Here is a 27,899-nt window from a genome sequence, read left to right as displayed (position 1 = left end):
ATTTGCAAAACAGTACCCTCTGGCGTAACAGAAATCCATAAGAGCACTGGAGCATCCTTAGAAGGATGGACATTAAAACAATCTATCTATTGATTGTCATCATCACCAGCATCAGCAGACGTTCTATTTTCATAGGTAGCCATCATCATCATCATTAAATTAATATAATCCATTCTACATATTCCTTGTCAACTTCATTATGGTCTTCATCACAGCTGGCAGGAGATGGACACCTTGGTGGTGGAGTAGGGAACAGTATCTGAGAGACAACGGACAGATTTTTTGTTTACGGCTCTCAATACACACACACACACAGGTCCTTCAACTAGATCTAACAGACCATTGGTTCGGCCATTCGGCTGCCGTGTTAAGTGGTTCGATGGGTGGGTCACGTGCATTTTCTTCTAATGATCAATTAATCAAAATGTGTTCTCAGTATCGTGTTGGTATCATGGTCAGTATCATGTCAGTATCATGTCAGTGTCAGAATCATGGTCAGTATCATGTCAGTATCATGTCAGTAACATGGTCAGTATTGCGTTCAGTATCATGGTCAGTATCGTGGTCAGTACCATGTCTGTATCAGGGTCAGTATTGTGTTCAGTATCATGGTCAGTATCATGTCAGTATCATGACTGTATCATGACTGTATCAGGGTCAGTATTGTGTTCAGTATCATGGTCAGTATCATGTCAGTATCATGACTGTATCATGACTGTATCAGGGTCAGTATTGTGTTCAGTATCATGGTCAGTATCATGTCAGTATCATGTCAGTATCATGACTGTATCATGACTGTATCAGGGTCAGTATTGCGTTCAGTATCATGGTCAGTATCATGTCTGTATCATCAGGGTCAGTATTGTGTTCAGTATCATGGTCAGTATCATGGTCAGTATCATGTCAGTATCATGTCTGTATCAGGGTCAGTATTGTGTTCAGTATCATGGTCAGTATCATGTACCAGGTGAACAATGAACCTAGCATCTGTCTAAATAACATGCTATCTAAATTAAATTGAGACCTAAGACTCACCTCTGTCTTTCAGAGAGTGGACGTATGCCTGGATGAACTCTTTATCACCGCCTGCCCTCTCTTCCTCCTCCTCTCTCCTCTTCTCTAGCCACTTGTCTTTCTTTTTCTCCTCCTCCTCCCTCTTCCTCCTCGCTTCGCTCGCTGGGTTGTCGTACAGCCTGATGAACCTGTGCACAGCGACAGAAAACACATTTTATTTGTTTCTAAGGAAACAGAAAACACATTCTATTTGTCTCTGAGGAAAAAGAAAACACAATCTATTTGTTCCTGTGTACATGTAAATAGAAAACATTCTATTTCTGTCTAAGGAAATAGAAAACACAGTGTTCTTTCTATGCGGAAATAGAACATTTATTCTTTCTACTGTTTACATTGAACCATTAAATGCATTCTATAAGAAGCGGTATACATATATGTTCAGTACTTTTTGTCGGGGTTCCGGCAGAGGTGGGTTGGGATGCAGACGAGCTCGTCACCGCTGACCACTATCATGGTGAGGGTGGTGATGTTGGACAGACAGTGGGGGAGGTAAGTCAGGTGGTTCTTATGGATGAACAGGGTGGTGAGACACTCCAGCCTGGAAAATATAGAGGACACGCTCAAAAACATGTACGCACACACGCACGCACACGAATGCACACACTTTATCTGGTATATGAACACAGTGAGGACTCCTGTAACTAGGCATAGTAAAGCCTAATTTATGCTCTGTCGCATACCCAAAATGGGCTATTTCACACCATGGTGCGAAGTATGAATTGAGCTGCACTCTAAGTACATATTGTAATGTAAGCACTTTCATTCGGGCACATAGAATGCCAATGTCAATGAAGAAATATATGAAAATGGTTAAACAAGGCGTCATTTTGTGGCTGTGTAGCTACGGTAGCTGCAGTTGAATTAAGCCAGCTCAACTTTTTAGCTTAGTACTTTCATGTCGCCGGCAGGGACGAGCAGAGAATGTTAGAGAGGCAGGGCTGAAATTTGTAAAGGGGCCTTTTGGTGAAAATAAGGAAAATAGAAGACCTCCAAGCTCACAACCCGCCACAGTTTCGGTGCTTGATACCACACTGAACTACTGGAGATGTGGCGTATGGCATGGATTTCTACACAGAGAGGGCCAGGAAGCACGGTCAGGCCATGGACCAATCAGTGATGTCTCGATTGGGGCCAGATCAAGTATTGGATTAATCAGAGAGGTCTTTGATGTCTATGTGTGCACGTGTGTGGTTGCCGGCATCCATTGAAAATGAAAGGTTGCCTGTTAGCTTTGTAGCTGCCAGAGCGAACACAGCGTCTCTCTCACCTGTCCATGTCTTGAGGCAGGTCTGTGAGGCCGTTGTTACTCATGTCCAGTAACTGCATGGAGGTCATCCTCAGGGCACAGATGGGGATGGACACAAAGCTGTTCTCTGCGATGTCCAGGTGAATCAGCTTCTTTAGACTGCTCAGCTGACATGATAAATATATGTTTTTCAATAGGCCTATATAAGGAAAAATGTGTACATTCCATAATGCAACTATGGTGAAAGCTGTGTTGTTTCACACGGTGAAGGGATGGCGGATTCGGCTAAGCCCCAAAATACTGTGTACTGTGAAAGAAGCATCTCTCTCTCTCTCTCTCTCTCATCCATCTCACCTCAAAGGGGAGAGTACACAGATGGTTGCCGGTGAGCTCCAGTCTCTCCAGCTGCTCACAGTCTCCCAGCTCCGGGGGGACTTTGAGTAAACGGTTGTAGCTGACGTTCAACTCCCTTAACCTGGTCAGCTTACCTGGAGGGAGGGAGAGAGAGAGAGAGAGGGAGAGAGAGAGAGAGAGAGAGAGAGAGAGAGAGAGAGTATGGACATCAGAGTTCAAATTAGTGAAATTGTATGACACACACACGCACGCACACGCACACACACACACACACACACACACACACACACACACACACACACACGCACACACACACACACACACACACACACACACACACACTCACAGACCTATCTCTGCGGGGAGCTCTGTGAGACGGTTCTTTGGGAGTTCCAGGACAGTGAGCTCAGTGAAGTGAGACAGGTAGTCAGGCAGACAGTGGATCTTTGTCCCTCTGACGTGCCACTCCCTCAGGTAGGTCATCCACTGCAGCTCCTTGGGAAAGCCCTGGTAGTAATGACAACAATCATAATAATGATGACACAAAATATATAATATATACAGCAAGGGTCTTCAACAGGGGGTCCGGGACCCCTAGGGGGTTCTCAGAGTTACTACAGGGGGTCCTCCAAATCTTTGTGATAGAAACTCCCCTTTTTTATATCGACCACTTGAACCCTAGTGTCCATATTCTGATAAAAATAGCAGATCTACAAGCTCACAGCGCCTCGCGCTGCAACGCCTCGCTTGGCTCAAATGCCAAATAAGTAATGGACATTGATGTAAAAATAAAAATAAAAAAAGGCTGAAAACCACAGTCTTACAAAGAAAGACTGTGGTCCATTTCTGGGATTGGAAGAAACCATGGTCCATGGTCCATTTCTGGGATTGGAAGAAAAACTATTTACATTGTAGGCATTTAGGAGACGTTCTTATCCAGAGCCACTAACAATAAGCACGGTAAACACATACAGTACATCAAAGGCAGAGAGACAGTGTAATGCCAGTAAACTAGCATCACATGTAAACCAATTAAGAACCTTGGTAAGAAGCATTAGTCTAAACAATTACTATCAAAACAATGATCTGTACATTTGAAACAATTATACCTAGCATCTGTCTTAATAACATTCTGGCAAAAGTTTAACAATGTGGTCAAGAAAAGAACAAGCCTAAGTAACAAAAACATGAATGACCAAGTAAGCCTGTATGGTCATTTATTGCAGAGGATGGAGAAATGAGGAGCGGGAGACATAACATTAAGTATCGGTAATACGATTTAGGCAAGGAATTCAGGAAAAGATGTGAAGTGGGTTACTGTAGAGCCACCGTCATAAATGGTGCATTTACTCTATATAGTGTCTATATAGAGTACCGGGAATCGAACCGGGAACCTCTCGATTCCAATGTTGGCGGCTCTACCAGTACCTTCTGAGCCACTGCCGCCCCATCAAATCTATTGGTGTACTATTGTTTTAGCAGTAGTGAGTACTGTGCAAGACGTTCTGCCAACTTTAGTAACTGTAGTTCCTATAGTTTCTGAGAACCATAATCCAAAGACAATTAGCGCTACCGGCACCTTGAGGGCTTGGACCCCCAATGACAACAACAATAACTAAATGAAATACAATAAATCATGAAAAAAATCCTAATAATCATACATGTTTCCTTTATAATGCCTTATCCCAAGTAACCTGGAGGACAGTGGGACCTGTAAACAAGGCGGTATTACTGCCTTGCACACGCAATAGAACCCCCAAACTGATGGGTCATACTGTAGGTCAGCCTACCGTACACTGCTTTCCTTCCAGACGAAAGATAAGTTTGCTCTCCTCCTGGCACCCTGACCCTGAGAGAGAGAGAGAGAGAGAGAGAGAGTGTAAAGAACTGGGTCAGATTTTAGACAGTGCCGTGTACCCCGACACATCACTTAAAGTGTTAGTTCAGCTATTTTTGACATAAAGCTGTGTGAAATACTTGCCATTAAAATAGTGGTTAGAAATGTATTAATTCATTACTAGAGTCCCGTGGTCAGAGTTCTGGTCAGTTTTAGATGAATATAAAGTAGTTCCGGTGATTTGGCAGGGGCTCATGGCCCAATCATTAAAAATAGATGAATCCACAAAACTAGCGTCATTTGACCTATTTCTACCAAATAGACCAACTTTAGTTCAACTTTGACCCCTCTGTCACATGGTACTATTTTTTTGTGTCCAGTATCACTACACCGCTGCAACGCATTTCCCCAAAACAAGGTGCTTTGCAGTCAGCTGATCAGAACGAAACCTCGCTCTATATGGTAGAAATAGGCCAACAATACAAATGACGCCAGTTTTGTGGATTAATCTATTTCCAATGATTGGGCCACGCCAAATGGCCCCCACCCCATTGGAACTACTTAATATTCATTAGAAACTGACCAGAACTCTGACCACGGGACTCTGGTAATCAATTAATACATTTGTAACCACTATTTTAGTGACAAGTATTTCACACAGCTTTGTGTAAAAAATAGCTGAACTAACACTTTAAGTCATCACTATCCTTATCAAAGTATACGTTTTGTTTATTTCGTTTTTGCTGTCATTATTTCAGCTTTTTGTGCCAGGGAAACAAATACATGTTCACAGCTTGGTAGGCTGCAGATAACCAGATAACCAACACACCAACATAGCCAGCACAAAATGTATGCTTATCAACAAAGGATAAATATCGGCTTCTGCCATTGACCGACAAATACTGATATGTGGCTGATATATCGGTGCATGCCTAATTCTCATGGCAGAGAAAAAAATAAGGTTACAATAGATTGATGTCAGCTAGACAGGATATGTCCTCGTCAAAAAACTCGTCACAGGTGAGAATGGGCTTTTAGGGGCTTATGTGGATTGTGGTTGGGAGTACAAACCTGCTGTGTCTGTGTGTGTCTGTGTGTGCTCCTGGGTAACTGATCTGTCCAGGTACTGTTGCAGTGTGTTCACTTCACTGCTCTCCAGACTCTTTTTACATAAAATACGATACTGCCACTCCTGATCAATTCTACAGAGAGAGAGAGAGAGAGAGTTTAGTGTGTGTGTGTGTGTGTGTGTGTGTGTGTGTGTGTGTGTGTGTGTGTGTGTGTAATAGTGTGCAAGCTGTGCAAGTGCACATGCATGTGTGCCTGCGAGCATCAGTCATCATGTATATTTGCTCATCATCAAATTGCATGCATGATGGGAAGCCTTCACCATCATATTGATATCAACTTGATGACACGTCTAACCCCAAACAAGCCGGCCTGTTCTTACAAACATGCCCTTTAACATGCCCACCCCAGACCTCAGGTCTGCCGGCTCTCCATAAATAGACCTGTGTGTGTTCATGTTACTAAGATAAGACTCCTCTGTCATGGGGTCTGTCCATCCGTCCATCCGTCCGTCCGTCTGCGCGCGCGCGCGCGCGTGCCTGTCTGTCTGTCTGTCTGTCTGTCTGTCTGTCTGTCTGTCTGTCTGTCTGTCTGTCTGTCTGTCTGTCTGTCTGTCTGTCCGTCCGTTCATTTGAAAGTACAGGGACACTGAATTAAAGTATTGTAGGTCTACGTATGTTATCTTTGCTTTATCAGAGGTCAGTCTGTTGTTTTACATCAAACAAATCTTCTGTAGAACTAGAACTGAACACCAAATAAAGTATTGTGTCGCTGTCGTTCGGATACGCTCTATGTCCAAAACGGTTCGTTTTGTATTTATCCTTTTAAAAATGATTTAGAATAGTGAAAATAGCTGATCTACAAGTACACAACGCCTCACACCGCGAGGCGTTGTGTGCTTGTAGATAGGCTAGTATTTTCACTAGTTTTGTGCAACAGTCTTGTGTGATGAAGCAGGGCTTTACTTTACGAAAAAACAAACACATTTGAAACTTGGAGATACAAGGTTTCTGTCCGACAGTGACAATTTAACATTATAGGGACTGGTAAATGATGCATGGTGAAGTGAAGTCAGTGTTGGTGGAGGTCTGCCTGGGTTGTTTCCATTTGTGGTGAACGAGAGGAAAGACTTACTTAGCGAGCGCACTCTTCTCCACCCTCTCCTTCTCCTTCCTCTGTTTTTGGCGGTACTGCTTCACCCGCCCTTCCCACAGACCCCTGATACTGGACAGGTCATAAATGGGAACCTCCACCTTCCGCTCGGACCGCATCCTCACTGCTGGAGGAGAGGAGAGGTGAGGTGAGGAGAGGAGAGGAGAGGAGAGGAGAGGAGAGGAGAGGAGAGGAGAGGAGAGGAGAGGAGAGGAGAACATGCCACTGATTAGTCTCAGAACGTGGAGGCGTAATAGCGGCCATGGTGTGAATGCCGTTTGTGGACTACTGCTTGGCATTCAACATAATAGTTTCTGGCAGGAGACAATAGCGACGCAATAGCAAACCTCCGCCACACCAACATATAGGCGCCTAGGACTGGGTGATTCACAGCATCCCTGAAATTGACACCTTCAGTGGTGCGAGTTAAGACAAGTGGTTGCTAAGACAAGTGGATGCGTGACATCCTGCCTGGTCATTGCCAAATCCGAATCTGAAGTGCCAAAGACTTTCCAGCGAATCAACACGCTTATTAATAAAATTATTTAGGGGGCTTCGCATTTTGGGAGGGAGGGGGGTGTCCCCAGTTCAAATATGATTATTTTGGGGGGTTGCAGCCTGAACAATTTGGGGACCCACTGGAGAGGAGAGGGTCAGTGAGTTAACATCACTGAGAAACCCACTTGGTAATACAGTTTGTTACAGTATGATTGGAAAACCGGTCAGATTGAAAAAGGAGTGCTCGTTTTCTTCGAGTTCACCTCGTTGCACGGCAACTCGCTCGTCTAAAGGCCCTATCAGAGTACAGTCTGCCGTGATAAGTCATCACCGCGGTGTAGTTTTCTATAGATATCACCTAAAAATGTATTACAAAGCATAGGTGATAGCTAGATAACTACACCGCAGACTGTACTCTGATAAGGCCTTAAGACTGCTCAGCAGGTGCCTCTCGTTGGCTTGTGTCCCCTTCAGACGGCGTGCGGCAAAAACAAGTGCACCTTTTTTCAATCTGACTGGTTTTCCAATCATACAGTGACTATACGGGTGGTGGAAAAGGCACACCACCACCACCACTGCTTTCTTAAGCTGGTTGCACACTGCTGCGTTTTTCGTTGCGAAATGTGTTTTTCAGGGCAAGGAGAGAGAGAGAGATAGAGAGAGCAAGGGACCGAGTGGTGCGCGAAACGGGCGGCAGTGTGCAAACGTGACTGACATAACGTGAGGTTGATTTTTTTATTTGCGTGCTCCAAAAAATTCACTCCGATATTCGGCCCGAAAAACGCAGCAGTGTGCAACCACCTTTAGACAGTGGTTCTCACCTTTTCAGGCTGTGACCCCCAAAATAATCCGATTTTAACCCCTTCCACCCTGACAACCACTACATTTTGTATAACACGGTTCTATTGTGAAAATAGCAGATCTACATGTTCACAACGCGTTGTGAGAATGTAGATCGTCTATTTTCACAATTTCTGCCTCTAATATTTGACAATTTGATCAATGTTTAATTTCTAATTTTAGGTATTAAAATGGCCTTAAATTGTCACTTTAGAAATGTGCATAATCCCTCTATACAATTAAACTTTATTTTGGTTTGTTTACTGTTTGGGGCCCCCCCTGTTGGTCCTGACCCACTGGTTGAGAACCACCGTCTTAGGTGACTGAAGAAGTTGAGCCCCAAGGTCCTGCAGGCCTTCTACAGAGGTATCACTGACAGCATCCTGTTCTCACTGACCTCAGCTGTAAAGGCAATGCTGAGGGCCGTGCTCCCTGTACACACACGGCTGCGTAGCCACACACATCTCCAATGTCACCATTAAGTGGGATAAGTATAATAGATGACAAGACGCTGATGGCCCTGATTATCAGTAATGGGGGTTGGTGTCTGGAATGGTGTCTGGAGAATAACCTCTGAGCTGATCGTTGACCACTCAAGGCCTTCAAATAGTGCCGAGCATGGAGTAATATGTAACAGAGCCTGAACCCTAAGTACTAAAGATCAATAAAATGCTATCTTCACATTAAATTAGAGGGTACCCCGGGTCCAAAAAAATTAGACCCGTCCCGAAACGGCACTGAGGGTATTTGGACCAAACCGAATTTCCCAGAGAAACTTTCAGATTTACTAGCCCCGGCCCGAAACGGCACCCAGGATGATTGGATCCGGTCTGAAATGGAGCTGATTAAAATTGGATCCGATCCTAAATGGAGCCGGGGGAAATGGACCCGATCTGGCCCTGAGTTTAGCCCCGTACTGTGTTCGATGCTATATCATGCTTATTTTCACCATTACTTTGAGACAGACGTCTTAGCCCCGTACTGTGTCTGATGCTATATCATGCTTATTTTCACCATTACTTTGAGACAGACTTCTGGTCGTCTTCTCCCTCTATTCCAGCGCTGAGCGCACCTCCACCGCCTCTCCGAGAGCTATAGCGGAGGGATACGGTTGTGTCAAGCACACGTGTGTGTGTGTGTGTGTGTGTGTGTGTGTGTGTGTGTGTGTGTGTGTGTGTGTGTGTGTGTGTGTGTTTGTGCGCGCGCGTGTGCGTGTGTGCTGCACTCACTTTGCTGTGTTTCGGACACACGCCCCTCGAGTAGAAGGGAATGCCCTGAACGAGACCTGCGGAAAAACCTGCGGCAATTGGACCATATCTGACCCTGCCTCAATGGCAAAACAATTCAGCACTTGCGCAGGAAACCGGGTTCCAGGGTAGAAGAGGAAAGTTACACAGTGATATCGGGCTCTGCTACATATTGTTCCCCGCTCTGCGAAATTAGAAGACAACCATTTCAGAATACTGTTCAGTCGAGACGCAATATAAATGCACCATTTACCTGAGATTGAACCCAGGCAAAATCCCCCAACATTCCCCCGAGACAGACTGGCTGGCAGGCATTGAATTGATTGGCTCCTTATTCCCATAACACACATCCACAGTACTTCCTAGCGGTAAGGCACCGGTTACACGGAGCTGGATATTTCTGAAGCTAGACATTTTTTTATGTGTTTGGGGCTTGCAGCCACACAAAGCTGGATATTTCGGCTGCGAAGCTGGATATTTTTGAAACCGGATAAATAAGTGGAGAGATTAAAAATATCCGATTCACTGGATCCGTGTAGACAGGGAACCCGGATATCTCTAAAGACTTTACTGTGTGTGTGCTTGTTAGACCTAGATATCTTTATCGTGTGGACCTAGATATTTTTCTATGTGGATATCTGAAAAACCAGGATATATGAAATATCCAGCTCTGTGTAGCCTATGCCTATTAGAAAGGCCCGTAACTGAAAAGTTGTACGTTCAATTCCCTCAACGCCCATGTACTGTACTCTGCATACTCGTTCTGTGTATCAGAGGTGGTTAAAAATGAAGGTATGAAGGTTATAAAATGCCCTATTAAGACTTAAAAGTTGTGTGTGTTATGTATTATAAATTATAATACTAATAACACTAAACATCCCCCACAACAACAGTAAGTCACATATAAGTAGCCAGGCCCTCACCACCTGTAAACCAGTGAAAACAGCAGTTAAAACAGAGCTGACAATAAGGAATCATTATGTATCTTACCTGTGTAGTTGTGTTTAAATGCTGTGTGTCTGTCTCCCTTCAACTGTTGCTTGTTTACCAACCCACCAAGCTGTGACTAAACGCTGTGTGTGTATTTGTCCGTGCGTGCCTGTGTGTAACGTGTGTGTGTGTGTGTGTGTGTGTGTGTGTGTGTGTGTGTGTGTGTGTGTGTGCATGTTTGTGTCACCCAAGGCGCTATTTATATCTAGCAGAGATGTGACCCCTGTGAGAGTGTGTGTACTCGTCTTGCTATACTTGTGAGAGTCAGGTTCCCACAAGTATAGTAGACTTTATAGAAATTGTGAGGATCGACCATTTTCCTGGTACAAATAGATCGTTTTATGGTTGAATACAATTTGGGGAGTTATAGGCTTATAGTTTATATAATTAGTAAAGGATTCAGGTTAGGTTTATGGGTGGGGTTTGGTTTGGAGTTCCTGATTTATAGTTTGGTGTCATGCACAGAAAATAGCCCATCTGCATGCTCATCAGTGCGTTGCAGCGTGACTCGCTGTGAGCTTGTAGATCACCTATTTTAGGTGTTTGTAAGGTTTGGGTTAAATGGCCACTTTTATTTATGGCATTCATAAAATCGCAGTCTAAAACACTGAAGTCCTCACAAGCATAGTAATACAAATGTGTGTGGGGCTGCAGGCACATGCGTGTGTGTGTGTGTGTGTGCAACGGATCAACATGGCAAAACCACACTCATCATCTCCCCAACATATAGTACATAACATGAGTAACTAATGACTTTTCTCCCAGTCACTGGATTGCTATGTGGACCCTGTGGTCAGAACAATGCCTCCCCACTGAGCTGCTGCTTTTCACAGGGGCTTACATCAGCACCATTAAATGACCTTCCAGGTTCCAGGAGGAATGATCACCCAGGGACATGCTGGCCATTGGGAAAAGCGGGACAACTCCCGAACGGCCTGTCCATTCCAGCGCTATAGAGAGAGATCTCTCTCTCTATAGCGCTGAGTAGCAGCAGCCCACAGATGAGCTATCACATTAGCCCCACTGGCTTGTATATCATCTGAATACCGGCCCACTACTCCCTAGCTTCCTTGACTACTCCTAGTGGCCCAATCACAGGCTCCAGTGGGATGGCCCAGGAGTACCTAAAATCACAGTAACCACTCATCGGTTAGTATTTGGGGCCTCGCCAACTCGTGGAGCAGAAGGGCAAAAGCCTGCTTGATTTAGACTTTCAGTACGAGTACAGACCGTGAAAGCGCGGCCTCACGATCCTTCTGGCTTTTTGGATTTTAAGCGGGAGGTGTCAGAAAAGTTACCACAGGGATAACTGGCCTTTTATGCCTTTATATTTGGGTTGAAGAGTATAAAGTGAACAGGAAACAGAGGGCAATATTCTACAAAGTCAAGATTGATTTATTTGATTAAAACAGAAGTTAAAATTGTACCTGCATTTCATAGACTTATTCCAACTTATCTGGAACCTACAGTATTAGCTAAACTTTTTAACATAGTTAAGTACATAATGAACATGCTTACATACATTTACTGTTACAACAGATAGACAGTTTTGATTAACACAATGACTACATTATGGAGGATCATAATACAAGCTGATGAAGGATTGACTCGTAAACGTATAGATGTTAATGGTCCACGTCACATTGATATAAACCAGTATGCGCACGCCGGTCGGCACCAAATGAACCCCACCGTTCATAGGATGCAATGGATGGCACTCGTGTTTAAAAATGCATTCCATCAAACTTTCAGATGCCGCTGTTCTCCCAGTGTGGAGGAAGAATGCGTAGGATTTTTACTGTAAATTCTCACTCTTGAAATATATAATCCTTAGTTTCTGTTGATTGTAAACAATAGCGATTCAAAACAGTTGTCCTTCAAACCCCACCTCTATTCACCGTCATCAGAACAGAGGGAGCGCTCCTCATGATCATCCACCCGATCCACTGGATCACAAGCGTCTACAGCTCGCCCAGCTGCAGTCCATGAAGCCTAATTTATGCTCCGTCCTGCGACGGTGTCGCGCGCAGAGCCGCAGACCTCCAAGCTCAGAAGGGTTGCATTGGTGACGCGATGTGAGTTTGTATATCAGCTACTCTTGACGCGGAACACCGTTGCGCAATGAAGTAGATATGTCTCGATAAGGGCGCTCCCATGGGAGCACCTCACTAGCACACAAGAGGAGGTTGAATAACCAGTGCTCCCCAAAACAACAGGTTTGGGGATCTGTTGGGAATTGATTACATGATACAGTCAGCTGTGCATTCAGTCTCAATGTTTGTAAACAAATAATTGGCCTATACAATGCTGTCTGCTCTGCAGTATACCATAGCATTAAATAAAAGTGAACAACAGCACATGCTGGCATAAAAGGAGGGAAGGAAAGGAACATAGGGTTTCAGAAACAATGGGACCATTTTTAGAGTAGGCCTTAGCTCTGGTCCATAGCGTTAGTGGAGATCTCCCTAACGCTATGTTCGTCTACCTCCCCATATCCTTGGCAAAACCGGAAAACCTGCTCGTCTGGTCCGAAAATAACAAAAACTCAAGTACTTGCTTTATAACTCAAGTATAAATTTAAAACAGCAACTTTAACTTGCAGTGGAGTAATACTTGACCAGTTGAGTACTTTGTCCACCAATGATCAGAACATGCATGACAGAGTACTATCGGGGATATTCAGGTGATAAACACAGGCAGGGCTACAGACAGATACTATATAAGGTGTGCCAAATGTAGTTCTTAGAGCGGCCATTTCTCGGGTCAACACAGCCTTACACAGGTGTTCTGATTGGAGTAGAGCATTAGTTCTATGCAATCAAACAATTGAAACACCTGTGTTTTGACCCAAAATATGGCCACTAAGGACTACAATTGCATCACCGTTGGCACACACTATACTAACATAAATCAGCAGCTGACTTACAGAGGCAGACAGGCTGTCAGACAGACAGAGGACAGGCCTTTTATACACAGCAGGGCTAACAGGACACAGGTGAACACAATCAACAGGTGTATCACATGACACATGAGAGGTCACATGACTGCAGATCACATGATGTTGGAGGACTTTTTCTTCTTTTCAGAGTTATTATATAAATACCTGTATGTGTATTTTTATGTGTTTTTCATCCAAATATTCTTTAGAGAGAACTTTGTGTTGAAAGCAAATCTCAAAATATTTTTGAAGTATACATCCTGAACACTCCTGGCAGCAGCACAGCACCCCCTAGAGGAGAAGGATGGTACCCTCAGGCAGGAGGAGGTACAGTAGCTCTGGGGTTTGGTATCATATGTTTCACTGCTAATTATGTCATTACTTAAATACTATATAGATTTGGTGTCATGATATCTACAACAAATGGCTCATATTATTATTTCACCACATTAGGCATAATTAAAAGAAAAGCTTGGCATAAATCTCACAAGGTAGGCTACAACTGCCAATCAAAGTGACTACTGGCCAATCACAGCTCGGCCTCACCGGGTCTAAAATGGGCTGCAGAAAAAATGTGTCACATCATCCATTGGTTTGTGGAGCCCCGTTTTCAATCCTCAAGAAGGTAGAACTATTCCAATCACTGTGATGATCTATGGTAGCAACTTGACTTGTCACTCACAACATAGCCACGCCCAGAGCATACCCTGCAATATTGTTTATTTTACTCTATATAGAACTATAATTCATAACTTCATGTAATGTGGTATTGAAGAAGACTTGAAATTTGTGATTGAGAACATAAACTCATTAGGAAAATGTAGGGTCATACATGGCCTACTTGTGCACAAGGCGCAAGTTGGCCCTTCGAAAAAGTACAGTTTTAGTTATTATTATACGGCTGGCAGAGCGGTTTTGCAGTCTATAAAGTACTGGGGTAGAGCTAGCTCTGCATTCAGTCTCATGCCATATAGTTCCTGACTAGCTTTCGAAGATAACGGTAACTCTGGCCTGCGCTCTCACACACTGACACACAGTGGAAAACATTTAGGCTGCCTGCTCCAATTTATTCTCAGAAATTCTGACAGGCAATTAAATTAATACTTGGCAATCAATCTATAAAATTACTAATCATTGCATACATTTTTATGAGATGTATTTTCATGTATTTTCAAAATACGTATTTGAATTTCAAATACATTTATCTGGCCTGTATTTATATTTTGTATTTTGATACCACAGGTGCCATACTGCTCTTTTCCTGCTAATGCATTATTTCCACAGGTTTGTTTTGCCCTGTTTACCCTGTTTCGCAAATGGCAAAAAACCACTCCATTCCCATTGAAGAGCAGAATCCACCTTCATAGGTATGCCTATATTTAAACTTTGAAGTCAGAGAAGGTCATACAAATATAAAAAATAGCTGATCTAAAAGCTCAATGTTCTGCACATCCCTAACATGTCCCCATGATAACACAAGAAAGCAACTGTCTCCCTCTGGTTTCACTGTCTGGTACTGGGTGATGATGATGTGATCACTTCAGCCTTGGGAATAAAAACAGGGATCATGTGCCCACAAAAGGTTGCCCATCCCTGCTGTACGACAACAGTAGGCATACAGGAGCCTACTGTATATGACCTTTAAGAAAGGAGGGAGACATAGACCTATATTTACGCCACAGTCAGCCCAGCAGAATGCATGAAATGTACATGCCATGTGTACATTTATACCACGGCTTATAGCTCACTTTACAACTGCAAATAGATCCTCCACCTATACTGTATATAGTGTATTGTTTGTACTCCAATTTGAGGATTTGTGTTATTTATTATTATCTAATTATCTACCTGCCTGCTTGCTAGGGGGAGAAAATGATTTTTCAGGTGCACTTGTCAACCAGTCGTGTCAAACCAAACCAGGATCTAAATGTTTCAATATAAGAACAGGGAGACCAAATTCAACCACCACAATTAACTGAATAAGTCATAGTGTATTAACATGCTCTATACACACTGGACAGCCACAATAACATTTTATCCACTAAAATAGATGCATAATAATGCAACTTTAATGTCTGCTTCTACCAGTGGTGGAAAAAGTACTCACATGTTTTACTTGAGCAAAGGTATCAATACTGCAATGTAGTTACGAGTAAATGTCTGGAATTCAAAATGTACTTGAGTAAAAGCACAAAAGTAGCCTATTGGAATCAAAATGTACTTAAAGTACAAAAAGTAGCTTACTCATTATTCAGAATGTCCCATTTCAAGTTTTCAAATGTACTGTAGGCCTATACAAACCTTTTGAAAATAGCAGATCTACAAGCTGCACAATGCATTGCATCGCGACACATTGTGAGCTTGTAGATGAGCTATTTTCAAAAGATTCAAATTGTGTTTTTGCAATAATGATCAAAATCTACAAAGTAGCAAGTAACTAAAGTTTTCAAATAAATGTAGTGGAGAGTAAAAGTACAACATTTGGATCCAATATGTAGTGGAGAAGAAATACTCAAGTAAAGTACAAATAATTCAAAAGTCTTCTCATGTACGGCCTACTACTTAAGTAAATGTAGTTACTTTACACCACTGGCTTCTATAACCTTGTGTTCACAGTCTTCTCCACTAGAGGACAGTGTAAGACAGTGCAGCAGTTACTGGTAGGGAGAGGACATCACAAAACTCAAAGTAGAGTAGATTCAAAGAAGGTACGAAGGACGAAAAGTACGCAAATGTTTTAGGCTTACTCCCTCCCCCAGTCAAAGTTCAGAATTTTAATGAATGTAGAATTATGTGCAGGATGTAATTTACTGCAAATAGGGTGACTTAATTTAATTGACCGTGTTTATTTGATTTTAAAATATAAATCCTCTCTCTCGCACTTCTGCCAGTGTGCCAGTTCTAAAGGTTAGCGAGACACTACAGGTGAATAGGGTAAAAAAAATAACTAATAGCTACCACAATGAAACTTTTCCAGTTGATTAGCCTACTTACATCAAGACTAAGCTTTTTTGAATTACAAGTTTTCTGAATGCCCAATTCGCATACTTTTCAGGTACATAAATCTGAAGATTGGATATTGCCAGGTTCAAAACTATTGTTTCCTTTTCTTGACATATTAGAGACAAAAAGAATTACAGAGGGGATTTTAGATATCTCTTTTTATCACTCCATAAATCCTAAGTCCTAAGTACCTAAGTATGAGGTAAAACACATTTTGAGAAAACGGACTTTAAAGATCAGACACACCCCATCCTATAGAAACCAATTGTAACTTCAAACTCCATTTTAATCATGTTAGATTAATCAAAAACGCCTTTCCTTGGTTCTGGTGACTCATACTGCCCTCCTAATACGTGAGGGGGCCATGCTTCTTTGATTCATCTTTTATTATTTTTTTATTGTCTATATCTTTATTTTATAAAAAATGTATGGAAACAAATGCTGTTAACTCTGCACCTTCACGTGTGAAATGAACATCTATATGTGTATTTTGAATGTTTATTTTTGATTAGTTTGAAAGAAGGCATGTTTGGGAAGCAAAATAGTAAAAAATCTATTTTTTTTACATTTTGAATTTTTACATGTTTTCACCTGCCATGTCTCCCCTTAAGCTCACAATTCCCACACAAAATACAGCACATTTGCCACATTATGTGGCTGGAAAACATGTAATGGCTGTGCCAATGTACCTCCCCCTGATCTACAGTAGTGGTTAGGATTCCTGGTTTTCACCTAGGCAGCCCGGGTTCGAATCCAGGAGAACTAGTTTAATTCGGTTCAAATATGGGTAAAAATGTACTGCAGGATAAGTGATCAGTGTTGGTATCACAGTTGGCTGTAAAGTGTGGTGGGTTATGTAAAACACCTATGTAAGGGAGAGATGGAGAGAGATGTTAAATGAAACCATGATGTGTTTGATGTTAGAATTATTGAATCATCTTTTAGCCTTTGAGCTGTACAAAAAAAGGAATATAGTATACTAATATCTACAGTAATTAAACCCTGTCCTTCCTTACATAGATCTACCATTGCAGACATGAGAAGAGCAAAAGTGTGACGTGTGACAGACTGACTGAAAGACTGACTGACTGACGGAGGTTAGGACTTTTCTGTTTCAAGAATGGGCTGTCAACGGATGCAGATAGCATAGCATGTACTGTAAGTTGCTTGCGGCTACAGTCAGTGTCTGTTGTTCATGAGCCTACTGTAGTTGCCTGGTTGAGACAAAGCTGGTGTGGAGCCTAAGGGTCGGGGGGGCCTCCAGGCTTCTTGGCGGACGGCAGCAGCTGGAACGGTCCATGTTTTTTTGGGGGGGGGTGGACTGCCTCAGGGTCTTTGATAATCCTACAGGCTTTACTGACACTGTGTCTGGTGCAGTGGTCCCCAACTTGGTTTCCTTGGAGACCCCGCACACACACACACACACACACACACACACACACACACACACACACACACACACACACACACACACACACACACACACACACACACACACACACACACACACTCACTCTTCTCACATCTGACAAAAGCTGAGACACCCTCCACACGTGCGGGCAAGTACATAGTGTACACTATATGCAGCACGCAGGCGCACACACGCACATCAGACGCGCACGCACGCACGCACACACACGCGCGCACGCATGCACATGCACACAAACACACTAAAGCACATGCACAAAAGCACCCCCACATGTTAACCACTTAGGCACTATTGATTGATTGAATATTTGACAAATTGAAAAACAGTACAAGTATAGTTAAAACAAAAGAAATGTAGAACAGAAGTACAGTTAAACACCCTGCCTAAAAGGAACACCCCAAATAAGCCCTTTACATTCTTGTTTACGTTGGAGGTCCTTAGTAATCAATTCATGGACAAAAAGGGGGTGGGGGTAAGGGGGGTGCTCACTTCTAGCCTGTCTATAGGAGAAGTGATAACTACCTCCGCCTCTATCTGGGCTCCTGAAAGGTGAATTTTGAAGGAGGATGTTTTAAGGGAAATAGTCAAGGAATTCCACACTTGGGTGGCAGTTTTGTAGAAGGAGAAGTTACCCATATTTGTCTTATGCGTTTGTGTTATCAGATTGTTGTGTGCACTCCCTCTGGCGTTGTGGCTGTGGGTGTCGCTAACTTTTTGAAGGTGTTTAGTCAGATATGCAGGGATTGAGGGGATTGAGGGCAGAGTTGCATTGACTATTTTGAAAGCCAATCCCATTTTGAGTTGTTTAACCCTGTCTTCTACCCATCTTAGGCTAGCAAAATGTGTGTGAGAAACGTGGGTCATGGGCTACAGGACAGGTTGAGAAGTAGTCGAATCAGTTTGTTTTGGGAGGTTTGGAGCTTAGTCTTTAGTGGCATTTCGATGTTGGAGTACCAGGAGGTGCTGGCATAGACATAGTCAAAGAGGGGCAGAATGATGGCCCCAGCGAGAGTCCTGAGGGCACTTTTGTTGACAAAAGTGGAAATTATGCCCTAGAATCTCGTTCTTTGATTTACTTTTTTGATCACCTGTGTATCACCAGATAGATATTTCTCAAGGATACAGCCCAATCTATTCCTTGCTAGAGATTACTGTGTCATCAACTTTGACCTTGATACATTACACTTCTTGTATACGGAAAATAGCAAACATAGCCGATCAACAAGCTGAAAATGTGGTGCAATGCGATGCGTTGTGAGCTTGTAAATTGGCTATTTTCTAAGACGTGAGACAGTGACAGATTGAGACGGGGACAGAGTGAGACAGGAACAGAGTGAGACAGCGACAGAGTGAGACAAGAACAGAGTGAGACAGCGACAGAGTGAGACAGGAACAGAGTGAGACAGGGACATAGTGAGACAGTGACAGAGTGAGACAGTGACAGAGTGAGACAGTGACAGAGTGAGACAGGGACAGAGTGAGACAGGGACAGAGTGAGACGGGGACACATTGAGAACGTAACAGAGTGATACATTCTGACAGAGTGTAATTATAGAGTTGATGGAAACACAATCAACACTGTTTACATTTCTATTAATCCCTGTCATCTGTGTGTACGTGCGTGCGTGCGTGCGTGCGTGCGTGCGTGCGTGCGCACAGCCATTCCTTTGAGGTCATAGAGGTCATTCTTTACCGAGGTGCATGAAAGTTGTGAAATAATTCCCTAAAAATAACTTTGGTGCGGCAATTGGGCGGCGTCTAGATAATTGACTTGCTCATCTGATCGCCCATCATAATGTCTTGAGAGAGTATGTTTGTGTGTGGGTGGCGGCACTAGGATAGATGATCTTGCCATAGCCATGACAGTGAATGCTCTTTGATTTTGTCGACAACTCTAGGACTCAGCCAACCCCTGAATCCTTGAGAAACATTCTAACTAGATCCTTTTACTGCGTCAATGCTTGAAGTTCAATGTCAGACATGAATAGCTTCTGTGCACTTGCCACTTAAGCACTGCATACTCCATTGTGAGATGAATAGTGAATATACAACGTTGTCAGTTTGTAGATTGGTTGTTTTTTAAATGATAAAAACATGTTGTTGTTTTGTGTTTTAAAATGTTAAAACAATGTGTCACCTCTAATAAGCAGTGAGCCTTGCGGAACCATGTGGCCCATAGGGGCGGGAGCCTGTCTCCTGTTTCTGTAGCGTGAGGCAGCTTGTACAGTACACCCCCGATCTAACCCTTGATGCTGAGTGTCAAAGCAGAGAGGAATTGGCAGTGGTGATATATATATATATTTTTTTTTCTTTTTCTACAAGCTCGCAATGCCTTGTGCGCTTAAAGTTCTCAGTCGCTATGACTGATTTGATTTCAGTCGGTTTCTATAGAGGCCAGAATGTCTTTAACACTGCTCCTCTGCAGTGTTAAAGTGGCTGGTACACCAAAAAGACACATAGCCTGTGTGTGTGTGTGTGTGTGTGTGTGTGTGTGTGTGTGTGTGTGTGTGTGTGTGTGTGTGTGTGTGTGTGTGTGTGTGTGTGTTTGTACGTACAGTATGTGTGTACAGTGTGTGTGTGGGAGTCAGATACGCTGGCATGTGGGGGTGTGGTTTGGTGGGCATGCAGGAAAGCAATACCCACTGTATAATGAAGTCATCTTGCTGAGAATGTGTTTTAGGAGATCCTGTTTATGACAGTGAGTGAAAGTGACGCAGTGTGGGTATGTGTGTGTGTGTGTGTGTGTGTGTGTGTGTGTGTGTGTGTGTGTGTGTGTGTGTGTGTGTGTGTGTGTGTGTGTGTGTGTGTGTGTGTGTGTGTGTGTAGGAATGGAGATGCTGTAGTTGTGTGAGAGAACACATGCTTGACATTTCAACCCTCTAGAGGCGTGATATGATCACACACACACACACACACACACACACACACACACACACACACACACACACACACACACACACACACACACACACACACACACACACAGTGTATGACATCATAACAACCTTAGATTCTTTTCCTGGCTCCCTTTGGCTGGTCTGGAGAGGAGAGGAGAGGAGAGGAGAGGAGAGGAGAGGAGAGGAGAGGAGAGGAGAGGAGAGGAAGCACCCCATCTCATCCTTCATCACTCCAACAGTCTCTATCCGTCTTCCTCGCCCCTTCCCTCTGCTCCTCATCCTCACCTCCTTCATCTCTCTGCCTCTCTGATTACAATCTCTGAAGAGACGCTGAGGAGAGCCACAAAGTGAAATAGAAAGAAATAGACAGACAGACAGACAGACAGACAGACAGACAGACAGACAGACAGACAGACAGACAGATACAGAGAGGGGTAGAAAGAGCCAGAGATTGACTATATTCTCAGAAATTTGACTCGAAGATTTAACACAAATGAAAACATGCTGGCTGGCTGACTAGCTGACTGACTGACTGACTGACTGACTGACTGACTGACTGAGTGATCAGTGTGTTGAGATTTACTTGTGTTGTACTGTAGAGAACATAATCACAATCTCACACGCACACACACACTGTGGACGGCTCAGAGTGATCAACACCTTCCATCTCTGGTTCCTCGCGGCTGAAAAGGTCTGCAACACTTTCTGAAGAAAAGAAAAATCAACTACACCTCAAAGGTATGTTTCTTCTCTGTTTCTTCTCAATTTCATTCATCTCATTTCTTCACTGTTTCATCTCTGTTTTCATCTCTGTTACATCACTTCTTCATCACTGTTTCATCTGTTCCTTCACTGTTTCAGCGCTCTGTGTTTCTCTTTTCTTAGATGTAAAACATTTTCACCGGTGTTGTTACAGTATCAACGTCAAACTTGACATCCCCTAATCAGCAGTAACACTGAACACAGCACACAGTCTGTTTTGGATGTTTGGTTGATCTCTATTAAATCATATATGGTATAGCATTTCAACAGAAGCCTTACATAAAAAAAGAAGAAAACAAATAGTTCAGTTGATAGGAGTCAGTCAATAACACCATTTTATTGTGGGATTTATTGTGTGTATATTAATTCATAATAATCACGGTATAGGCATAGTAGTCTTGCACTTTCCTTCTATGAAAACAACCCTCATTCTTTTCAATGTTATCCGTCTTCTTTTCTTTTATTGCTGTGTTTGTGTTGCGTGCGTACGTGTTGTGCATAGATGAACTTGGCTAAGATCCATGACAGGACGTTCATAAAGAACATATGGGAGAAGAGGATCGACCGCCACAGCCAGCAGTCAGACAGTGAGGACCAGAGGATGGAAGGCAGTGCCCTCGGCAAGTCAGTATATCGGGATCGGGTGGTATATCTGTCAAAGTAACCTTTTCTGGATGTTTGAAAAAGCTTTCGCTGTTCATGTCAACCAGTCCCAAAACATATATTTGCTGCGGAACCCCATCTGAAAACATTTGGTGCCAGGGATATAATTTATGTATTTGGGCTGGGACTTTAACTGATTGAATTAGATTAATTAATTACAGAAAGTTAACGTGATTTAAAAAATGCACGCATTTTAATCACGTTAACGGTAACACAGTAGTTTCTTTTTCTTTCTGACTGAATAGCGGGGCAGATAAATGCATTTTTGCACTAAAATACTTCAGAAGTGGAAAGAAACCTAAAACTTTTCACAAGTACTCCTTAGGGGTTGTTCCTATGATAAAACACATTAGACACTGAAAAATCAAAATGGCTGCCATGTTTCCAAGATGGCTGCCTCTGAACAGTACCCCAGCCAGTTAATGTCCGATTTTCATAATATTAGAGTTGTTTTGTAGGTTTTAAAACATCCTGAGTTCATTTATTACACTTTTAAAGCAGCCAGAATAACCTTTCTGACTTTTGGTTGGGGTCTTTCCTCACCTGGGACCCCCCAAACAGACCCCTGAGCCTATTTCAGTAATCGCATTGCTCCTGCTCCAGAGCAATGTTAAATTAGATCATAACTGAAGCATTAAATTTGTTGTAACTGGGCTCTGAAAGCAAAAATGAGTAGTAGCAAATACCCAGGGGTCTTCCACAGGGGGTCCGGGACCCCTAGGGGGTCCTCAGAGTTACTACAGGGGGCCTGCCGTATCTTGATGGGGAAGTTCTTTTCTTTTTTTAACTGTTTTTATTAGTATTCTCAGTATTATTTATTACATTTTTGTGTGTTAGACAGGTTCACAGGTGTTACTGCAGGGATTGCAAGAATTAAGGTATTGCAACTTCTCACTTTGGGCGCGCAGTCTAACATGTCCATTTATTGCACTGCACTCACACTGACAACACAACACACACACACCTCTTTGTTGTTGTAAAGAAATTCACTACTATACATGTCCTCCCTAATAGTGTTGACAGTTTCCACTATAGCATTTGCAGGGAGGAGAGTGCAAGGCAGGTTATTGTTTGAGCAGCTGCACCGTCCCTTGTAACCTGCTTTGCAGCCACATTTGATGAGCTCAAGTACTGCCTTTGCAGCAGGGAGGGCAAGCAACCTGACTGGACATACCCTCCACTCTCTGAATTCCATCTATTTTTTTCAATTGATGGAAGCTCAGGGCAATTTGTCAGGTATGACAAAGTAGGCATCATAATAGGATACCTTCATCAAGGGACATGATTTTGAGGAAGTGCAAACACATGAAGAGGCTGATACCCCGATTCCTTATCAAGTCCTTGCCTCCGGTACAAAAAAAGGAAATTTATATATTTGAGTGAGTTCAAGTTATTGGATGTTACAAATGTCAAGGGTTCCTTTGCGTACATAGTTTTTCAGGTGCTGACTGGGGAAGAACATTTGTTGGAATCACCAAAAAGATTGCAACATTGCAGTCGGAACATTTTGCATGCCATGTTTACAGTTCAAAAGGTCCAACAACCCTGGGATTACTCAGATGGGAACTATTTCTGTCAAAGAACTTGGAGGGTGAGATGCTACCTCCAACTCGTGCTGCACTGCTACCACATTACCTCCGCGCCAACTCTGTGCAGGATAAATCATACCTGACCATACCATACCCTGTGCTTCCACCAATCGAAGAAAATAGATGGAATTCAGAGAGTGTAGGGTATATTCCAGTCAGGTTTCTTGCTCTCCCTGCTCCAAAGGCAGTACTTGAGCTCATCAAATGTGTCTGCAAAGCAGGTTGTAAGGGACGGTGCAGCTGCTCAAATAACCTGCCTTTCACTCTATGCTATGGTGGAGACTGTGTCAACACTATTAGGTTGGACATTGAAGATGATGATGATGAAGACGAATATATCCTGCATGTCTGAAATTACTGTATTGTAGTGAATCTCTTTGGGCGTAATTGACCATGGGCTCTAATAAGGTGAGGGTTTTGGGGTGACAATAACAAAGAGGTGTGTGTGTGTGTGTGTGTGTGTGTGTGTGTGTGTGTGTGTGTGTGTGTGTGTGTGTGTGTGTGTGTGTGTGTGTGTGTTTGGTCAGTGTGAGTGCAGTGCAATAAATGGAAATAATGTTCTGCACCCAAAGTGAAAAGTTGCAATACCTTCATTATTGCAATCCCTGCAGTAACAGCTGTCAACCATAACTGTTTAACACAAAAAAACATTATAAATAATACTGAGAATAGTAATAAACCATCAAAGTACAATACATAAAACCAGGATACATAAAAACATTCGAAGTTTCAAAAAGAAATTCAGATTTGGCAGGCCCCCTGTAGTAGATCTGAGGATCCCCCCCAGGGGTCCCGGACCCCCCGTGGAAGACCTCTGTTATTTGCTACCAGTCATTTTTTTTATTTCAGAGCATATTTCAGATCTAATTTAACATTGTTCTGGAGCAGGAGCAGAGCGATTACTGAAATAGGCTCAGGGGTCTGTCCAGGTGGTCCCAGGTGAGGAAAGACCCCAACCAAAAGTCAGAAAGGTTATTCTGGCTGCTTTAAAAGTGTAATAAATGAACTCTGGATGTTTTAAAACCTACAAAACAACTTTAATATTATGAAAATTCGATATTAACTGGCTGGCGTCCTGTAAAACATATCCGAAAAGGCGGCCATCTTTAAAACTGGCGGCCATTTTGAAAATTAAGTGTCTAATGTGATTTTTCTAAAGAATGACCCAAGAGGTACACTCTGTAAAATTTTGGTGCTTCTTTCCAGAACTGAAGTATTGTTCTCCTTAACTGCCCCGCTAGAACAAGTTTCAGGCGTACTGATCATACCGGTGCACCAACCAACAGTCAACAAACACCAGTGCACGCAATGGGAGAAGCCGCCGATCAGACCGCTTATTTGCTCGGCCCAGTGGATGGGAAATTTTGATTCAAAAAACTCTCTCATACTCTAAAATGCGTTTTAATTGAAATAGAATCTCAGGTCAAATATTTGTATGCGATTTAACATGCGATTCATTTCGATTAATTAATTACAAAGCCTCTAATTAATTCGATATTTTTTTAATCGAGTCCCAGCCCTAATATATATATATATATATATATATATATAAGGAAAAAAAGGAAGAAGAAGCTTTTAAAAATAGAAGATCTACAAGCTCAGTCATGGTGTGACGCATCGTGAGCTTGTATGATCGGCTATTTTTGAATTCTCATAGTATAAGGTTAAAGTGGTTTGACCGATTGTGATACTTCATTATCACATTTTGCTGGGACAGATACCCCATGTGCTAGATTTAGGCATGAAACTGATTTGTTTCTAAAATGTGATCTTTAACTGACTGTCCACACTGTAATTAAATCTGACCTTTAAGACCAACTGTCCACAACTGTTATTTTCCAGTGATCATGTCAGATTTATTCAGACATTACCAAAAATAGCTGATCTACAAAATACTGTGGCTGATCTACAAACTGGTAGACATTTCTTTTTTATCTGATTAGCAGAAACTCTGTTTCCATATGTGTCTTTTTGCTGTTCAGATTTCTTATGAAACCAATCTAGTTTCAAACTTAATAGGTCTCCCTGTGTGGACATACGCTTTAGTCTGAACACTGGTTTACCTGACTGATTGGATTCACTTACTGCCCTCCAGTGGTAACTGCACTTTGTGATAAACCCTATGAAGTATTGATCCAGGGCTCTGTACTTATTTCCCTCTACACTACATGCATTTAGTAAAAAATGTTGTGAGTCATCAGCCCCGTCTATCGGTTGTAATGTGCTTAGCTGCACTAAAAGACCTCGGACAATCAAGTTACAACCGATAGATGGGGCGTTTGCGAATGGGGAAAACCAGGAAATAAAAGGAAAAACAGAAAACAATCTGATTAAAATGCTTCTTATTAAAGAATGGGTAATTCTAGTTGAACGTTCCGTATTTTCTGACATGTGTGTGAGCCTTCATTAAGCACTTTATTTTTTGAAATCTGAATGATTATGTAGACATAAGCGGCAAATTGGCTAATCTGCTTGAAATCAGGTTGACCCTCATCCATGACAGTCGTATGACCGTCAGTGGCGTCAGTTCAGAAAAACCTAAGGTATGGCAACATGACTGGTGTCTTGCACGCGCGCCTTCGTGCGCGTGCAAGACACCAGTCATGTTGCCATGCCTTAGCAACAGGCATGATACATTTATTTTAAGAAGTACATTCTATTTTTTCCCCCGTTTGTACGGTTTCTTGGCTGGATATGGCAGCCTGGAATGGTTGTTCAAGTGCAGCTAAACGTGTCATGTTAGTAAACGTGACGCAATTAACAATAATGAATTGCACCTGTGCAGCTGACCTGCGGAACCTGGGAATATACCATTTTGTCAAGATGGGGAGAATACAAGTGTGGAGAATATAATTACAATACCTTGTTAAAGTGACCATTTTGTTACATTTTCGCATTTGTAGTTATTTTACTGTAATTTAACAACATAATAACCAGCATAGAGAGACAAAGAGACATTCATGGATTTATATTTAGAAGTAACTTTTATTTTCCCCCCTGGACCCAGGGTATGGCAGCTGCATACCCCTGCCCTACCCAATTGACGCCCCTGACGACCGTCATGTTTCAGGGCCGACTCCGTGGCAGAGCGGTGTATGCAATTCAATTCAAAGGAGCTTTATTGGCATAAAATGCCCTGAGACTGGGAGGTCAGGGTTTAAACCAAAAACTACCAAAAACTACAAAAGTGGTACCCAAATTCCTCTCTGCCTGGCACTGCCCCGCATCAGGGGTTGGATTGGGGGCCAAGTCCCTACAACATACTAGCTGTCCAGGAGGTTGTAGACCTACTTGTAGCCTACATCAAGACCTCACTACAGAAACAGAAGTCAGGCTCCTGCTCTGTATGGGCCACATGTCTCAGGAACCAAAAGAGACATTAGACGTTTCCCCGGGACCCAAACTAGTGAAAACAGCAGATCTACAAGCATGCATCGGCCATTTTCACTACTTCTTAATTATTATTCTATTTCTTTTAATTCATGGATTTTTTTTAGATTTCTTTGTTTTAATATGTAAAAAATAAATACAAATACACAGGCACACACACGCACATATGCACGCACACACGTGCACGCTTCATATAAGCTAAAGTATCAATAATACTTTGTAGAAATACTCGGTAACAAGTAAGTAAGTCCGGAATTCAACATTTACTTGAGTAAAAGTACAACAGTATTGCTATCAAAGTGTAACTAGAAAGTACCTTTTCAAGTTTTCAAATGAACAAATCTTTTGAGAAAAAAAAAGAAAAGAAAAAAAGGCAGGTCTATAGGCTACAAGCTCACAATGTGTTGCTTGTAGATCGGCTATTTTCAAATGGCTGAGATGTATATAGGGCTGAAGTGGTTAATGTATTAATGTATTGAAGTAACTAGTAACTAAAGTTTAGAGTAAAACTAAATGTAGTGGAGTAAAAGTACAATATTTGGTTCCAAGATGTAGAGGAGTAGAAGTTAAAGTTTTGGAAATACTCAAGTAAAGTAGAAAATACCTAAAAATTGTACTAGGCTACTAACTTACTGTAAGTAAATGTACTTATTTGCTTTACACCACTGCACACACACACACACACACACACACACACACACACACACACACACACACACACACACACACACACACACACACACACAGAGAGAGAGAGGGGGGAGGGGGGGGGGGTCATGGGTCATGGGCCACATTAAAACCGGCCGGCATGTGCATTCATCCGTTGATCCATGAATGTGAATTAACAAGTGCAAGGCATGTGATGGATCAGCCAATAGACACGTCTAAAAACAGACCTGCTTATAGCATACAGCATGTACCA

The 27,899-nt window shown here is 42.5% G+C and overlaps 1 protein-coding gene across 1 annotated transcript in view; it reads right to left on the bottom strand.

The window, feature by feature from the left end:
- Window positions 1-209: 209 nt before the first annotated feature.
- Window positions 210-27,899, bottom strand: part of LOC308295729 (uncharacterized protein) — a gene marked incomplete at its 3' end in the record, with an annotated part of 41,460 nt that continues 13,770 nt past the window's right edge. Inside the window, exons 8-18 of the mRNA XM_080738776.1 lie at window positions 20,682-20,714; window positions 9,299-9,392; window positions 6,714-6,858; window positions 5,583-5,713; window positions 4,465-4,523; window positions 3,025-3,181; window positions 2,675-2,808; window positions 2,342-2,487; window positions 1,460-1,612; window positions 1,036-1,202; window positions 210-259 (exon numbers count right to left, since the gene is read on the bottom strand). Coding sequence (XP_080594902.1) covers window positions 210-259; window positions 1,036-1,202; window positions 1,460-1,612; window positions 2,342-2,487; window positions 2,675-2,808; window positions 3,025-3,181; window positions 4,465-4,523; window positions 5,583-5,713; window positions 6,714-6,858; window positions 9,299-9,392; window positions 20,682-20,714 — 1,269 coding nt within the window. The remainder of the gene's footprint in view (window positions 260-1,035; window positions 1,203-1,459; window positions 1,613-2,341; window positions 2,488-2,674; window positions 2,809-3,024; window positions 3,182-4,464; window positions 4,524-5,582; window positions 5,714-6,713; window positions 6,859-9,298; window positions 9,393-20,681; window positions 20,715-27,899) is intronic.

This window comes from Nannobrachium achirus (genome assembly GCF_963921795.1).
Source record: "Nannobrachium achirus genome assembly, chromosome: 12".
NCBI lineage: Eukaryota > Metazoa > Chordata > Actinopteri > Myctophiformes > Myctophidae > Nannobrachium > Nannobrachium achirus.
Note: the sequence above shows the minus strand (reverse complement) of the source record. Positions and strands in the feature narration are given on the sequence as shown.